The sequence below is a fragment of the Pseudophryne corroboree genome, chromosome 6, assembly GCF_028390025.1.
Source record: "Pseudophryne corroboree isolate aPseCor3 chromosome 6, aPseCor3.hap2, whole genome shotgun sequence".
Lineage (NCBI taxonomy): Eukaryota > Metazoa > Chordata > Amphibia > Anura > Myobatrachidae > Pseudophryne > Pseudophryne corroboree.
The window spans coordinates 814,376,815-814,395,246 of NC_086449.1; the positions used below are offsets into that span (position 1 = coordinate 814,376,815).

At 48.8% G+C, this 18,432-nt stretch overlaps 1 protein-coding gene across 8 annotated transcripts in view; it reads left to right on the forward strand.

Moving 5' to 3' along the window:
* The window catches only part of LOC134933699 (aldo-keto reductase family 1 member C1-like), a 145,775-nt gene that overhangs the window by 48,943 nt on the left and 78,400 nt on the right, over positions 1 to 18,432 (forward strand). For 2 of the 8 annotated variants that reach the window (XM_063929090.1, XM_063929091.1), the window contains exon 8: positions 5,121 to 5,203. The exons of the other annotated variants lie outside the window; for them this stretch is intronic. In XM_063929090.1, the coding sequence (XP_063785160.1) occupies positions 5,121 to 5,203 (83 nt within the window). The remainder of the gene's footprint in view (positions 1 to 5,120; positions 5,204 to 18,432) is intronic. 8 annotated transcript variants of the gene reach the window in all.

An 18,432-nucleotide genomic window follows, 5' to 3' on the forward strand; every position in this document is an offset into this window, starting at 1 on the left:
TGGTAACAGGAGACGATGTGGGAACACTGCTGGTAACAGGAGACGATGTGGAAACCCCGCTGGTAACAGGAGACGATGTGGGAACACAGCTGGTAACAGGAGACGATGTGGGAACACCGCTGGTAACAGGAGACGATGTGGGAACACTGCTGGTAACAGGAGACGATGTGGGAACACCGCTGGTAACAGGAGACGATGTGGGAACACCGCTGGTAACAGGAGACGATGTGGGAACACTGCTGGTAACAGGAGACGATGTGGAAACCCCGCTGGTAACAGGAGACGATGTGGGAACACCGCTGGTAACAGGAGACGATGTGGGAACACTGCTGGTAACAGGAGACGATGTGGGAACACTGCTGGTAACAGGAGGCGATGTGGGAACACTGCTGGTAACATGAGACGATGTGGGAACACCGCTGGTAACAGGAGACGATGTGGGAACACTGCTGGTAACAGGAGACGATGTGGGAACACTGCTGGTAACAGGAGACGATGTGGGAACACTGCTGGTAACAGGAGGCGATGTGGGAACACTGCTGGTAACAGGAGACGATGTGGGAACACCGCTGGTAACAGGAGACGATGTGGGAACACCGCTGGTAACAGGAGACGATGTGGGAACACCGCTGGTAACAGGAGACGATGTGGGAACACCGCTGGTAACAGGAGACGATGTGGGAACACTGCTGGTAACAGGAGACGATGTGGGAACACTGCTGGTAACAGGAGACGATGTGGAAACCCCGCTGGTAACAGGAGACGATGTGGGAACACCGCTGGTAACAGGAGACGATGTGGGAACACCGCTGGTAACAGGAGACGATGTGGGAACACCGCTGGTAACAGGAGACGATGTGGGAACACTGCTGGTAACAGGAGACGATGTGGGAACACTGCTGGTAACAGGAGGCGATGTGGGAACACTGCTGGTAACAGGAGACGATGTGGGAACACTGCTGGTAACAGGAGACGATGTGGGAACACTGCTGGTAACAGGAGGCGATGTGGGAACACTGCTGGTAACAGGAGGCGATGTGGGAACACTGCTGGTAACAGGAGACGATGTGGGAACACCGCTGGTAACAGGAGACGATGTGGGAACACTGCTGGTAACAGGAGACGATGTGGGAACACTGCTGGTAACAGGAGACGATGTGGGAACACTGCTGGTAACAGGAGACGATGTGGGAACACTGCTGGTAACAGGAGACGATGTGGGAACACCGCTGGTAACAGGAGACGATGTGGGAACACTGCTGGTAACAGGAGACGATGTGGGAACACTGCTGGTAACAGGAGGCGATGTGGGAACACTGCTGGTAACAGGAGACGATGTGGGAACACTGCTGGTAACAGGAGACGATGTGGGAACACTGCTGGTAACAGGAGGCGATGTGGGAACACTGCTGGTAACAGGAGGCGATGTGGGAACACTGCTGGTAACAGGAGACGATGTGGGAACACCGCTGGTAACAGGAGACGATGTGGGAACACTGCTGGTAACAGGAGACGATGTGGGAACACTGCTGGTAACAGGAGACGATGTGGGAACACTGCTGGTAACAGGAGACAATGTGGGAACACTGCTGGTAACAGGAGACGATGTGGGAACACCGCTGGTAACAGGAGACGATGTGGGAACACCGCTGGTAACAGGAGACGATGTGGGAACACTGCTGGTAACAGGAGACGATGTGGGAACACCGCTGGTAACAGGAGACGATGTGGAAACCCCGCTGGTAACAGGAGACGATGTGGGAACACTGCTGGTAACAGGAGACGATGTGGGAACACTGCTGGTAACAGGAGACGATGTGGGAACACTGCTGGTAACAGGAGACGATGTGGGAACACCGCTGGTAACAGGAGACGATGTGGGAACACTGCTGGTAACAGGAGACGATGTGGGAACACCGCTGGTAACAGGAGACGATGTGGGAACACCGCTGGTAACAGGAGACGATGTGGGAACACTGCTGGTAACAGGAGACGATGTGGGAACACTGCTGGTAACAGGAGATGATGTGGGAACACCGCTGGTAACAGGAGACGATGTGGGAACACCGCTGGTAACAGGAGGTGATGTGGGAACACCGCTGGTAACAGGAGACGATGTGGGAACACCGTCTCCTGGTAACAGGAGACGATGTGGGAACACTGCTGGTAACAGGAGACGATGTGGGAACACTGCTGGTAACAGGAGGCGATGTGGGAACACTGCTGGTAACAGGAGGCGATGTGGGAACACTGCTGGTAACAGGAGACGATGTGGGAACACCGCTGGTAACAGGAGACGATGTGGGAACACCGCTGGTAACAGGAGACGATGTGGGAACATCGCTGGTAACAGGAGACGATGTGGGAACACCGCTGATAACAGGAGGCGATGTGGGAACACCGCTGGTAACAGGAGACGATGTGGGAACACTGCTGGTAACAGGAGACGATGTGGGAACACTGCTGGTAACAGGAGACGATGTGGGAACACTGCTGGTAACAGGAGACAATGTGGGAACACTGCTGGTAACAGGAGACGATGTGGGAACACTGCTGGTAACAGGAGACGATGTGGGAACACTGCTGGTAACAGGAGACGATGTGGGAACATCGCTGGTAACAGGAGACGATGTGGGAACACTGCTGGTAACAGGAGACGATGTGGGAACACTGCTGGTAACAGGAGACGATGTGGGAACACTGCTGGTAACAGGAGACGATGTGGGAACACTGCTGGTAACAGGAGACGATGTGGGAACACTGCTGGTAACAGGAGACGATGTGGGAACACTGCTGGTAACAGGAGACGATGTGGGAACACCGCTGGTAACAGGAGACGATGTGGGAACACTGCTGGTAACAGGAGACGATGTGGGAACACTGCTGGTAACAGGAGGTGATGTGGGAACACTGCTGGTAACAGGAGACGATGTGGGAACACCGCTGGTAACAGGAGACGATGTGGGAACACTGCTGGTAACAGGAGACGATGTGGGAACACCGCTGGTAACAGGAGGCAATGTAGAAACACCGCTGGTCACTGGAAACCATGTGGGAAGTGGGAACACCGCTGATATCTGGAGACGATGTGGGAACACTGCTGGTAACAGGAGGCAATGTAGAAACACCGCTGGAGTTAGGTAGTACCGCAGTATAGAAACTGGTGCAGGTCTCTTCAAGTGGAGCAAGGTAATAGGAGCTGGAATACCTGGAGACAGCCAACACTGGGTTAGACAACCATAGCACTGACCACAGGAATCCTTGGTTCAGGATACTTATACCTGCTGGGAAGCAGGGATTGGCTGGGCAATCAGAGAGGATACTGTGTGCAGCGGATTGGCTGTGGAAAGTCGTGTGATTAACCCGAACATGGCTGCACCCATGTTTGGATCTGGAGGGAAAGTCTGTTTGTAAACAGCATGCTGAAGCTAATAGTAATGGCGGCGGCGGCGGTGGAGGCCACGGAGAGCAGGAGACACCATCCGCTAGGACAGGAGGGGCATACTGGATAGCTGTCATGTCAGCGTCACCGGGATTGCTGAGGAGAGACTGTGGAGATGCCGTGCAGTGCGCTGCATGAAGACAGCGCAGATGGAATCCAGGCTTTGTAGTTAAGGCACTTGGATAGTAAGTGTGCTTTGTTACCCGGATCGTGACGCGTCTACTGTGAAGGCCCTTTATAATATATCAAGAGATGGACTAGATTTTCTAAATGGCGGCTTTTGCAAGCTGACAATTCTCAGCGGTTTTGACCCCAAAATCTAAAACTGCGATATAATGAAATTGATCTCTAACCTTCCATACAAACTCATTGCAGTCTCACCAATTACTTTTAATCCATTGTGCGAGGCTGTGCGCCATTGTCCACTAAATGCTGCTTGGCCTAAGGGGTGCTATAGATGTGAATAGTTATATGCTCCGTATGTAATAAACTAAGGATAAAAATATTGTTCTCAGCATGTGAGCAATGTCAGTTACTGCAGCCTGCGAGTATTAGACGTGGGAACTTATTTTAAGACAACAGTAGGAAAAGAGCGCAACAGAAAATCTGTTCCCCCAGGTTTCCATCATTTACATCTAGAGCAACATAAAGCCGCCATCATCTAAAGTTCATTAGAGACAACTATTTATTTTAATATTGTTTATACCCAACTCCAAAAAGGGGAGGCACTCGATATCCTGGCTGTCGGGATCCCGGCGCTCTGCATGCCGACGTTGGGATACCGACAACTATTCTCCCTCTTGGGGTGGACATGACACCCCTGGAGGGAGAATAAATAGCATGCCAACGTGCCCGCAGCGTGGCGAGCGCAGCGAGTCCACAAGGGGCTCTCTTGCGCTCGCCCCGCTGCCAGCATTCCGGCAGTCAGGATCCCGGCACCGATATGCTGGGCGCCGGGATCCCGAGCACTGATATATCATAGTACAACCCTAAAAAAATACCAGTATGTTCAGCGTCCCGCTCACATGACCCCACCAGGGCCAATCACCTGCTGACTTTTCTTCAGAACTCACCATGCAACCGTTAAGGGATGTCAGCAATCATGTGATACTAGCAGACCAATCACATGAATTGGTTGAAGTACGTTGACTAAAATACGGCCCCAGTTGTACAGGCGGCAGTGCAGGGACGGATCTAGACTTTTCTTTTAGGGGGGGCAGTTTACTGTTTAATCTTGACTCCTCCCCTCTCCAGTCCCAACTCCTCCCATCCTCCTCTCTCAATTCTGACTGAACTTTTTGAGTGAGACTGAGATAGAGCTTTGTGATTGTTCTATGTACATGTGACTGTACTGAGGGGTAATTGTATTTATTAGCCACCAGCACGTGAGGGGCAAATGCTCTGTAACCCTTGCTCTCCTGGCTCCTCTGTGCTGCTGTGGTATGGGCTGCAGCACATCATTCTGCCTCAGGCTCTCCCCAGAGAGCTCTCTTCTGCTCAAAAGTGGGCGTGGCTATGACTGTGTTAGGGGGGGCGGTCGCCCCCTTCGCCCCCCCCCCCCCCTAAATCCGGCCCTGCGGCAGTGCTTATCCTCAATGTTACATCCATTTACACACTCATTTCTCAGCGCTTAGTATATGGTTTCATGACGTATTCAACAAGCTGTTTCTTTCTGCAGGTTTTTGACTTTGAACTGACACCTGACGACATGACCGCTATTGATGGACTCAACAAGAACCTGCGTTATGTCTACATTACTCTGTACGTCTCATTTTTATGTGATTCTGGTAATTGTACGTACGTCAGAGAACACTGGTTGGGTTTATCAGGTTATCCAGCCAAATATCTAGATGTTTCATGTCTCCATATATGGTCCTTTATATGATCATACCCTGTGGGGTGGTGTACAGACAGACAGACACATCATGATGGAAAGTAGATATGGTTTAAGCGGGAAGCGGTCAGCATCCTGGCACACTGGATGCCAACAGTCAGATGACCCGACTCCAGATGAATCCCGACACCACTCGAAATCCCAGCACCAGAACCCCGACTGACGGCATCCCGGAGGTAAGTATTGGGGTGAGGGTAAGGACCGTTCATGAGGGTTGGTTCATTTATTCTATGACTTAGTACCTTAGTGCACCTTCAGCCTGTGGCCGTCAGTGACAGCGCAGTTCCTGCATGGGTGGCGTGTGCAGTAGGGTACCTATTTATATTCAGCTGTAATATGAGGTTCGCTGTGCCCCCCTAGATGGATATACAGTTACGTTCTTTTGCATAAAGGGATTGAAAAAAGAGAATACAGTATAGGAGCCTGTTTACGTTAGAGCCACATTTCCGGACCTAGTAGACCCCACCTTGCCAGGCATATTGCTTTAGCGCATCATTGCAATCTTTCTTTGTTGTTACTTGTTGGCTCTAACAGAGAGGTTTTTGCAGTGATGAATGGCAAATGATGGCCCCTATGGCCAATAAAACAGCCAATGCATTACTACAGGTTGACGGTAGGAGATTGAAGCTGGCCATTTATTAGTCATGGTCACTGAGCAGATGCACTCAGGCTATGAGGTAGGAGTAGAAGACTTAAGAGTGGGCGATACCATTACTCATTCCTGGGGCACCATGGATTAGAGGGCAACTAAAATACTGGATAAGTAACATGTTGTCACTCATTCGGTGGTTCAATGACCATACAGAACCCCCCAACACTGGTTGCTGACTTGCAGGAGAAGCCCCTTTCATTCCTCTTGACGATAGGCTTGGAGAGAAGTGCTGGGATATGTTGTCTAAGCTCAGTCTGAGGTGCAGAGGACCAGGGCAGTCGAGAGCCGGGCTGGGCCCAGGTACTTTTCAAGGGGCATGGCCTAATCACAGGAGGTGTGGTCATGTACCCTTAAAAAAAAAATACTGAAAAATATTGAATTTTAAGCACCTCCATGGCCAGACTGCGCCCAGTACACAGCGGCGTGTGATGGGCTGATGAGGAGAAGAGCTGCAGCTGCCAGGTAAGGGGGTGGGGGCCTGGGCCCCTACTGGATGCTCACTGGGCCCCCCGTCAGACCTGGGCCTGGGTAATTTGTACCCTCCCCCCCCCCTCTCTCGACACCACTGCAGAGGACATGACCCCATCTCAACCACAAATTTTTGAGAGGACTGTGAGGAAGGAGATAAGGACCCTCCGTGTGCCATTGGATCATGATATGTATTCAAATTGCTGGAATAAAGTATGATGGCGCTTGTTTTGTTCATATGTTTGTAAATCCAGTCATCAGGACACAGAGACATGTGAGTTCACTGCTGTGCTGTTTATTCCCTCACCAACTCTAGGCACACTGCACACTGGACCACCCACTTCCCAGCATCCCCCTGGTCCCAGGGACCATCACTGAAGATTCAGGCTTACACAGATTAGTAAGGGAGTGTCTACAAATATTAAGCATTCTAATACACTAACATCACATCCTCTTTTCTTTAAAGATAAGCCCTGTACGCTTCAATGCAACAATTAACAACGTCATATTAAGAACATCATCTAACACATTTCAATGAGTCTCTCAGGTCTGTGTATTTCCCTTTTGGGTCTTTCAACACAGTCTGCGTTTCATCGACCATACTGGACCTTTCTAGAATCGTCGTTTGTTCACCATTATTAGGATCACCATACATGTCAGATGAAGGGAAGTCATGTTGTCTTCATTATGGTTAGGTTGAGATCTTAAATCCACCCGATTTCTTCTTACTTCCGTTCCACGCTCTGTACGTATAGTATAAGATCTTTGTGCTACTTGTGCTTGAACAATACCTTTCTGCACCCAAATACCTTTCTCGTGATCTCTGAGACGGACTTGGTCACCCGATTTTAGATCAGATAAGCTTTTTGCTCGCCTGTCATGGAACAGTTTCTGTTTCGCCTGTTGACGTTCTTTACTCAGTCTGACCAACACTGAGTTATGTGTATTAAGCAGTTCATCATGTATCGGGAGATTTGCTCTAATCCTCCTTCCCATCAGCATTTGTGCTGGAGAAGGTCCATTCTGTAAAGGTGTACTGCGGTAGATTAAAAGACTTTTGTAGAAATCTTCTTTACCTTCTTGAGCTTTTTTTCATGAGACTCTTTACAGTTTTTACTGAACTTTCCACCAACCCATTTGAGCGTGGATAGTGGGGACTTGACGTAGTATGGACAAATTCCCACTCATCAGCAAATTGTCTAAATTCAGCACTGGAAAACTAAGGACCATTGTCAATGAACACTTCCATAGGAACACCATGCCTTGCAAAGATTGACTTCATGCAATTGATTACGGCTTTACTAGTAGTTGTATGTAGTGTCTTCACCTCAGGGTAGTTAGAGTAATAATCAGTCACGACAATGTACATTTTCCCATTACAATCAAACAAATCTGCGCCAACTTTCTGGTACGGTCTCTCTGGCACTGTGTGAGGACTCAGTGGCTCAACTTGTTGTTTCGGTCTATACGTAAGACATAATTCACATGTAGCTGTAGTCTGTGCTATGTCTTGGTTCATTCTTGGCCAATACATAACTTTACGCGCTCTCCGCTTAAATTTTTCTTCTCTTAAGTGGCCTTCATGTATCTTGCACAGCATAGTTTTTCTTAGTCGTGCAGGTATGACAAACCTATTGCCTTTGTGAATAATACCATCGACAACTCTAAGGTCACTGCGGTACATCCAATAATCATGGATAGACAGCGGGCACGCATGTTTTTCTGCTGGCCAACCTTTCAGAATGATATCTTTCAACACTTTCATTGTGTCATCTGTCTCAGTTTCTTTCCTAATTTGTTCTTGTCTGGTAGAGAAGCTACGATCAAATTAACATAGGCTTTTCTCTCTTCATCCATCAGACTTTTGGAACCTTCACTTTTGTCCACAGCACGAGAAAATGTATCAGCAATGTACATGTATTTGCCGGGACAGTACAGAAAGTGTACATCATATTTCTGTAGTCTGATAAGCATTCGTTGAATTCTCATGGGACAGTCATGCAATGATTTAGTCATGATAAACTTCTTCTGACACCATGTTTTGTTCATATGTTTGTAAATCCAGTCATCAGGACATAGAGACATGTGAGTTCACTGCTGTGCTGTTTATTCCCTCACCAACTCCAGGCACACTGCACACTGGACCACCCACTTTCCAGCATCCCCCTGGTCCCAGGGACCATCACTGAAGATTCAGGCTTACACAGATTAGTAAGGGAGTGTCTACAAATATAAGCATTCTAATACATTAACATCATAGCGCTGGTGTCACAACTGAGGGCCTGAGCTGACGGGAGGCAGCCTCAGTTGTAGGGGCTGAGATGTACCGGAACCTGGGAGGTTGTATCAGACCCCTGGACATGTAAGTAACATGAATAATAACTGCCCGAAGGCGTGACCACGACAACTTAGATAAAAGTCAATGATGTTTATTATGACAACTCCGCAACACAGCAGCAGTAAAAGAAAACGTAAAAGTCAGCAAATAATAAATACAGTTCCTGGGTACTACAGGATGGCAGGAGCCACAGGGCACTGGTAGTGTGAGATAGTTCTTATGATCTTCTAGATGGAAAGTCCTTACCAGGCCCGACTGTAGCAATGGAGATAACCCAGGATTGTGCCAGCTGGTGTTCCAGGAAAAGCTGGGTTGCTGAAGGTAAAACAGCTGCTGTGGATACTGGCTGGAACCAGACTGTTGTTAGCACGGAGTGGATACTGGCTGGAACCAGTTAAATAATAAATGAACTTGGGAGCGATGAAATATGAACTGAAATTTGAGAGCGGAGAAATAATAATACCGGTGGAGAGTGGTAAAGTGTAGAAAGGACACCGGCCCTTTAAGGGAAGCTGTACTCTGCTGGAAGCTGAGCTGGAAGCAGGTAATGTTGTAGCTGGAAACAGATGAATCCACAATGGATTGGAGAGTCAGGCTACACCGCAGGTGGAATGCTGGTGCGGGTCTCTATGGTGGAAGTCTTGAGACAGGAGCTGGAACCTGGAAGACAATCACAGGAGAGAGACAAACAGGAACTAGGTTTGACAACCAAAGCACTGACGCCTTCCTTGCTCAGGCACAGTGTATTTATACCTGCAGCAAGGAAGGGATTGGCTAGGCAATTATGCAGATTAACAATACTGACAACAGATTGGAGGAAATGATCAGCTGACAGAATCCAAGATGGCTGCGCCCATGCAGACACTTGGAGGGAAGTTTGGTTTGTAATCCATGTGGTAATGAAAACAGTAATGGCGGCGCCGGCCACTGGAGACAGGAGACGCCAGGCTGACAAGTGCACATCCAACCACGCGGACACAGCGGAGGCCGCGGCTGACGTAATCGCCACTCTGACACTCTGCATGCAGAAGCTCAGGGACGGCGGCGGAGGCCGCGGAAGACGCCATGCCAGATGTAATAAGGCGTTACTGTGACAGCGTCTCAGAGAGACAGGAGAGGATGCAGGAATGTGAACATTAGGATAACAGATGGGATCTGGTCCTGGAGCGCTGAGCCAGCCTTAGGAGGCATCTGATGGGTAAGAAATGGCGTCCAGATACCCGGATCGTGACAGCACCCCCCCCTTTAGGAGTGGCCCCAGGACACTTCTTTGGCTTTTGAGGAAACTTGGAATGGAATCTCCGGACCAAGGCAGGAGCATGGACATCAGAAGCATTGGTCCATGAACGTTCCTCAGGACCATAACCCTTCCAGTCAATAAGATATTGTAGTTGACCGTAACGGTGACGTGAGTCCAGGATCTTGGCCACTTCATACTCAACGCCTCGTTGAGTTTGGACTTTCGGAGTTGGAGGAAGTGAGGAATGAAACCGATTCAAGATCAGCGGTTTCAACAGGGAAACATGGAATGTCCTGGGTATTTTTAAGAAGGGAGGCAACTGGAGTCTGTAAGCAACAGGATTGATGACTTGTTCAATCTTGAAAGGACCGATATAGCGAGGTGCAAACTTCATACTGGGAACTCTTAACCTCAAATTCTTCGTGGATAACCATACCCGATCACCCACCTTGAGAGCAGGAACTGCTCGACGCTTCTTATCCGCAAACTTCTTGTACCTGAACGATGCCTTGAGCAGAGCTGATCGTACGCTCTTCCAGATATTGGCAAACTGATGCAAGGTGATATCCACTGCGGGAACAGAAGTTGCTGGAAGCAGTTGGAACTCAGGAACTTTAGGGTGGAATCCAAAGTTAGTGAAGAATGGTGTTGAAGCAGATGAAGAATGATACTGGTTGTTATGACAGAACTCGGCCCAGGGAAGTAATTGAACCCAGTCATCTTGAGAGGAGGACACATAGATGCGGAGGAAGGCCTCCAAGTCCTGATTCACCCTCTCGGTTTGACCATTGGTCTGAGGATGGTAAGCCGTGGAAAACTTTAGCTTGACTTGGAGGACTTGACATAAACTTCGCCAGAATTTGGCTGTGAATTGAACTCCTCGATCTGAGATAATTTCTTCAGGAAGACCGTGGAGTCGGAAGATCTCTTGTATGAATACTTGAGCCAACTTGGAAGCTGACGGAAGACCGGTGAGAGGAATGAAGTGTGCCATCTTGGTGAACCGGTCAACTACCACCCAGATGGTATTGAACTTGTTGCACATGGGTAAGTCTGTAATGAAATCCATCGACAAGTGGGTCCATGGTCGACGGGGAACGGATAGTGGAACCAGTTGCCCCGCAGGCGACTGGCGGGATACTTTATGTTGGGCACACTTTGGGCAAGATGCAATAAACTCCAAGACGTCCTTTTTCAGAGTTGGCCACCAATAGGACCTAGAGATAAACTCCAGGGTTTTTTGGATACCTGTATGTCCGGCAAAACGGGAAGCATGGGCCCAATGCATGAGCTTCTTCCTTAGCATCGGCTTCACAAAACTTTTCTCTGATGGGGGCGTAGAGTCCATCCCTACCGTGGAGAATGCCAACGGATTTATAATAGGATGCTTGTCTGAAGACTCTGACTCATTTTCTTGCTCCCATGAGCGGGAAAGGGCATCGGCCTTGCGATTCTGAGAGCCCGGACAGAACTGGAGTTTAAAGTCGAACCTGGAAAAGAAAAGTGCCCATCTGGCCTGACGAGGGTTGAGACATTGTACGCCCTTCAGGTATAAAAGGTTCTTGTGGTCTGTAAGTATGGTGATTAAATGAGAAGCTCCCTCCAACAGATACCTCCACTCTTCTAGAGCGAGCTTGATGGCTAGCAACTCCTGGTCGCCAATGGCATAGTTGCGCTCAGCTGGGGAGAACTTCCGGGAGAAGAAACTGCAAGGATGTAAATGGCCATCTTTAGCCCTCTGAGATAACACCGCTCCTACTCCAACGGAGGAGGCATCCACCTCTAGGATGAAAGGAGAGTCGATGTCAGGCTGTTTCAGGACAGGCGCAGAGATGAACCTCTGTTTTAAAAGATGAAAAGCTTGCATGGCTTCTTCAGACCACTTGGACGGGTTAGCACCCTTCTTGGTGAAAGCAGTAATAGGCGCCACAATGGTGGAAAAGTCTCGTATAAACTTTCGGTAATAATTGGCGAACCCTAAGAACCTCTGGACCCCTTTGAGGGTTAAGGGTACCGGCCAATTCTGAATTGCTTGTAGTTTCTCAGGATCCATCTCTAGTCCGGAACCGGACACAATGTACCCTAGAAACGGAATGGACTTGACTTCAAAGACGCATTTTTCTAATTTGCAATAGAGATGATTGACACGGAGACGGGACAGAACCTCTTTAACCCAAAAACGATGTTCCTCTAAATCGTTGGCAAAAATGAGGATATCGTCTAGATAGACCACGACATGACGGTATAGAATGTCTCTGAAAATCTCATTGACAAAATGCTGGAAGACAGCTGGAGCATTGCTCAATCCGAAGGGCATGACAAGGTACTCATAATGTCCGTCACGGGTGTTAAAGGCGGTCTTCCACTCGTCACCCTCACGGATCCGGATGAGATTGTATGCACCTCGCAAGTCCAGCTTTGTAAAGATGGTAGCTCCGCTAACTCTGTCAAAGAGCTCAGTAATCAGGGGTAAAGGATAACGGTTCTTGATGGTAATGTCGTTCAAACCTCTGTAGTCGATGCACGGCCGCAGACCACCATCTTTCTTTTTTACAAAAAAGAAGCCTGCGCCGGCTGGGGAAGAAGAAGGTCGAATGAACCCCTTTGCTAGGTTCTCTTTAATGTATTCCTCCATAGAATGCGTCTCAGGCAGAGACAACGGATAAGTTCGGCCTCGAGGTGGAACCTTCCCTGGAACGAGATCAATCGGGCAGTCCCATTCTCTATGAGGAGGAAGGATATCAGCAGAAGCTTTACTGAACACATCCGTGAAATCTTGATATGGAGGAGGTGGAACATCAGACGACCTGGGGGAGGAAGAACAGACAGGCAATACTTTAAACAAACATGTCTCTGCACAGGAGGAACCCCATGCCAGGATTTGCGTAGTCGTCCAATCAATTGTAGGATTATGAAGACGGAGCCATGGAAGGCCCAGGACCACAGGATGTGTGGCTCTTGGAATCACTAAAAGTGAAATAAGTTCGGAATGAAGAACTCCCACTCTCAGACGAACTGGTAGAGTCCTTAGAGCAATAACAGTATCAAAAATTTTACTGCCATCCACGGCAGTTAAGGAAAAGGAGGAAGGAAGTCTCTCGGTGGGTAGGGACCACCGTTTAACATAGGCTTCAGTAATAAAGTTCCCAGCTGCTCCGGAATCAAGGAGAGCAATGACGTTCCGATAACGTTGAGCAACTTGAAGCGAGACTGGGAGATTACAATCATGAGGAGATGGAGAGGAGATCATTACTCCTAGCCGGCCCTCTCCTGGGCGAGCTAGGGTTTGGAGTTTTCCCGGACGTTCGGGACAGGCATTGATGGTGTGAGACGGAGCTGCACAGTAAAGACAAAGAGACTCAGAGAGACGTCTTCGGCGCTCAGCAGGAGTTAAACGGGAACGGCCAATTTGCATGGGCTCATCTTTAGATGGTGACAGTTGACGAGGAGGAGGAGCAGAAGATTTTGGAGCAGATTATCTTCCACGCTCAGTTGCTCTCTCTCTGAAACGTAAATCAACTTTCGTGCAGAGTGAGATTAGCTCATCTAACTTAGAAGGTAAGTCTCTGGTAGCTAACTCATCTTTAATAAGCTCAGATAAGCCATGCCAGAATGCAGCATACAGGGCCTCGTCGTTCCATGCCAGTTCGGATGCCAGGATCTGGAACTGTATCAGATATTGTCCTACAGTACGTGACCCCTGGCGTAAACGGAGAATCTCAAATGAAGCTGAGGTTACCCGGCCTGGCTCGTCGAAGATGCGCCTGAATGTTGACACGAATGCAGTGTAAGAAGATAGCAGGGTGTCGGACCTCTCCCATAACGGTGATGCCCAGTCAAGGGCGGAGCCACTGAGAAGAGAGATGATGTAGGCAATTTTTGTACGGTCACTGGGAAAATTGCCAGGTTGTAGCTCAAACTGAATCTCACACTGGTTGAGAAATCCCCTGCAGAATCTTGGAGATCCGTCAAATTTTGCTGGCGTTGGAAGATGAAGACGTGGAGCAGAAATGGGTAAGGTGGGTGGGGTTATAGCTGGAGTCACTGTGGTTGACGCACCAGATGCGCCTGATCCACGGAGAGTTGTCTGAATCCCATCCAGCCGAGTAGAGAGATCCTGGAGACAGCGGATGATGTGGCCCTGTGCAGCCTCCTGATGTTCTAGTCGGGCTGCCAGTTCTTGCATCGGCCTGGCCGCTTGATCCTGGTCTCCGGCTGGATTCATTAGGTCAGTGCTTACTGTCACAACTGAGGGCCTGAGCTGACGGGAGGCAGCCTCAGTTGTAGGGGCTGAGATGTACCGGAACCTGGGAGGTTGTATCAGACCCCTGGACATGTAAGTAACATGAATAATAACTGCCCGAAGGCGTGACCACGACAACTTAGATAAAAGTCAATGATGTTTATTATGACAACTCCGCAACACAGCAGCAGTAAAAGAAAACGTAAAAGTCAGCAAATAATAAATACAGTTCCTGGGTACTACAGGATGGCAGGAGCCACAGGGCACTGGTAGTGTGAGATAGTTCTTATGATCTTCTAGATGGAAAGTCCTTACCAGGCCCGACTGTAGCAATGGAGATAACCCAGGATTGTGCCAGCTGGTGTTCCAGGAAAAGCTGGGTTGCTGAAGGTAAAACAGCTGCTGTGGATACTGGCTGGAACCAGACTGTTGTTAGCACGGAGTGGATACTGGCTGGAACCAGTTAAATAATAAATGAACTTGGGAGCGATGAAATATGAACTGAAATTTGAGAGCGGAGAAATAATAATACCGGTGGAGAGTGGTAAAGTGTAGAAAGGACACCGGCCCTTTAAGGGAAGCTGTACTCTGCTGGAAGCTGAGTTGGAAGCAGGTAATGTTGTAGCTGGAAACAGATGAATCCACAATGGATTGGAGAGTCAGGCTACACCGCAGGTGGAATGCTGGTGCGGGTCTCTATGGTGGAAGTCTTGAGACAGGAGCTGGAACCTGGAAGACAATCACAGGAGAGAGACAAACAGGAACTAGGTTTGACAACCAAAGCACTGACGCCTTCCTTGCTCAGGCACAGTGTATTTATACCTGCAGCAAGGAAGGGATTGGCTAGGCAATTATGCAGATTAACAATACTGACAACAGATTGGAGGAAATGATCAGCTGACAGAATCCAAGATGGCTGCGCCCATGCAGACACTTGGAGGGAAGTTTGGTTTGTAATCCATGTGGTAATGAAAACAGTAATGGCGGCGCCGGCCACTGGAGACAGGAGACGCCAGGCTGACAAGTGCACATCCAACCACGCGGACACAGCGGAGGCCGCGGCTGACGTAATCGCCACTCTGACACTCTGCATGCAGAAGCTCAGGGACAGCGTCGGAGGCCGCGGAAGACGCCATGCCAGATGTAATAAGGCGTTACTGTGACAGCGTCTCAGAGAGACAGGAGAGGATCAGGAATGTGAACATTAGGATAACAGATGGGATCCGGTCCTGGAGCGCTGAGCCAGCCTTAGGAGGCATCTGATGGGTAAGAAATGGCGTCCAGATACCCGGATCGTGACAGCTGGCTGCCCACAAGGCTGATATTCATGCAGTTGAGCAATTATTTGCTGCTGCGCATGCTCCAAAAATTCTGCAAATCCCCACGGTGCATGCATTACGCAGGGTGTACGTACAAATGCGCTGCTGCATATGGAACCGCTTGTATTATAAAGGGCAAAACAGAACCATGGTCATACCCCGGCAGTGACTGGCCCGAAGTGAATGCAAAACAATCTTGCGTGTTATGGGAGTTATATGGGAGTGTCGCAGGTGTGTCTCAGCGGCAGCGTTTTCAGATGCATAGCTGCTTCCACAGAGGAGATGCAAGGGTTGATGGTGGACGTGAAGGTGCGCAGATGGTGGCATGTGTACAACCACTGGAAGATTTGCACCACGCAGGAGCGCAGAAAGTGGGTTTCTCTATAGGCTTACACACTCTGGCACACGCTAGTGCACAAGGGGAAGGCTGAACCTAAGCTTATGCATATAATCACAGCCGCAGGATAAGCACCAGACACGCCCTATTCGCTCAGGAAGCGTGTCCATGCAAATGACATTACCCAGAACCCTTTTCACCTTCTGTAGTCCAGCATTCCGCTGCTCTGAATAACAGAAGTAATGTTCTACCTTATATCTCTGCTCATTAAACCAAGCTACTGAACACTATAAACAATTATTCCCCCCGGCGTCTCATATTACAGGATTATGAAATGTTCTAGAAGTTTCAGTGGAAAAATAACAATATATTCCCATTGGCCTTAACTGAAAAATAAAACACACATGTGACCGAGGTCTGAGGTATAATTAATTCATATCAAGCATTGCAGAAATCTCTACATACAGACAGTATAAACACATTAGAGCCGGCGTCCATTATTCAGGATGTATACATGGAAATGAAATGGTGGAGACACTGCCAGGGACATTTCTGGCAAGAGAAGCGCAAATATCTAACTATGCGTCCAGTCCAACATCACAGTCACCAAGTAACAGAGGTCTCTGTGTAACGCTGTAACCAGATCTCGCTGGCTTATATGAATACAGTTGTCTTTTCATAGATCAGAAGACAAACATTCATCGATCACAGATAGGATAATACATCGGATTATATAAATATTTGCAGAGGGGCTGATTCAGAGGTGGCGCTAATTCCACGTTCACACAAGTTGCTAGGTTTTTTATCTGCGCATTTGTAGGAGATGCAGATCTGGCCCTGAGACATAAATATACAGTAGGCAGTATACCCCACTTCACCCTATAGGACAGAGTGGACACGGGGGGAGGGGGGGGGGGGGCAGATTACTCAAACCTGTTTTTACAGTATGTGTTGGTTTTTAGGTAAACGAATGGGGGGAAGAGGGCCCCTTAATTGGGCTGTGCCTGATGTTGAGCTATCACCTAGACCATGGGTCTTCAACCTACGGCCCTCCAGCTGCTATGGAACTACACATCCCAGCATGCCCTGCATCAGCTTTAGCATGCCGTAATAGCAAAACGGTGGAAGAGCATGCTGGGATGTGTAGTTCCACAGCAGTTGGAGGGCCGCAGGTTGAAGACCTATGACCTAGACACAATGAAGACAGTCATTTTGAGGGTTAATCAATATCTCCAAGACTAATCATATACGTTCAAAAGGTACGTAGGGAGTCATTCCGAGTTGATCGCTCGCTAGCTGTTTTTAGCAGCCGTGCAAACGCATAGTCGCCGCCCACAGGGGAGTGTATTTTCGCTTTGCCAGTGTACGAACGCTTGTGCAGCCGAACTCTGCAAAAACATTTTGCGATCACTTCAGCCTGTTCGTGTCCGGAATTGACGTCAGACACCCGCCCTGCAAACGCTTGGACACGCCTGCGTTTTCCCAACCACTCCCAGAAAACGGTCAGTTGCCACCCACAAACGCCTTCTTCCTGTCAATCTCCTTGTGATCGGCTGTGCGAATGGGTTCTTCGTTAAATCCATCGCTCTGCAACGATCCGCTTTGTACCCGTACGACGCGCCTGCGTATTGCGGTGCATATGCATGCGCGGTAGTTACCTGATCGCTGCGCTGCGAAAAACAGCAGCGTGCGATCAGGTCGGAATGACCCCCTATGAACTGTGCTGAGGCATAAGGCATGAAGCACCTCAGTGATGTCAGTAGTTCCTAGTAAAGATCCTGCATTCTCGTGATGTATTTGTGTGAAGGCAGAATCTCCCCTTTCTTCTTTAATTATCTTACTGTTTATATAGGACAACATAAACAGTGGTGAACAATACTGGTACAGTACAATTATAGGTATTTTTGGCCAGAAAATGGGGTGTGGTGGAGGTTAGGACCTTAAATATGTTGATGTCAGCAAAATCATACTAGGGGGGCACAGCAGGGGCGGGCTGCTTATAGCCCAGCGCTGTACGGAAGTGTCTAGCAGGTGACGGGCAGACAGAAGATGCGGCCCAGACAGCAATGCGGCAGGTTCCAATCTATAGATACACCATACGGATGAAATTCATTAGTTCGACATGGTCCAAAGGTCAACAGGTAAAAGTAAGACAGTGGTTAATGTCGACAGGCGCAAAAAGTCGACATGGAAATGGTAGCCACACATATGGTCGACACAAGTTTTTTAGGGGGTTTCACATTTTTTTTAACGTTTGCTTGATTTACCATCCACGTGGACTACAATTGGGAATAGTAACCTGTGGGGGGTACAATGAGCCACCTTTACCCCAAGCGTGGCGAGCGAAGTGAGCCTGCGAGGGTACATATTTACACTGATTGTGGTCACAGGTGATGATACATATAAAATGACACCCCAAAAAACATAAGAAAAACTTTTTCGTGTCAGCCATTTCCACGTTGAACTTTGGACCCTGTCAACGTTTTGTACCTGTGGACC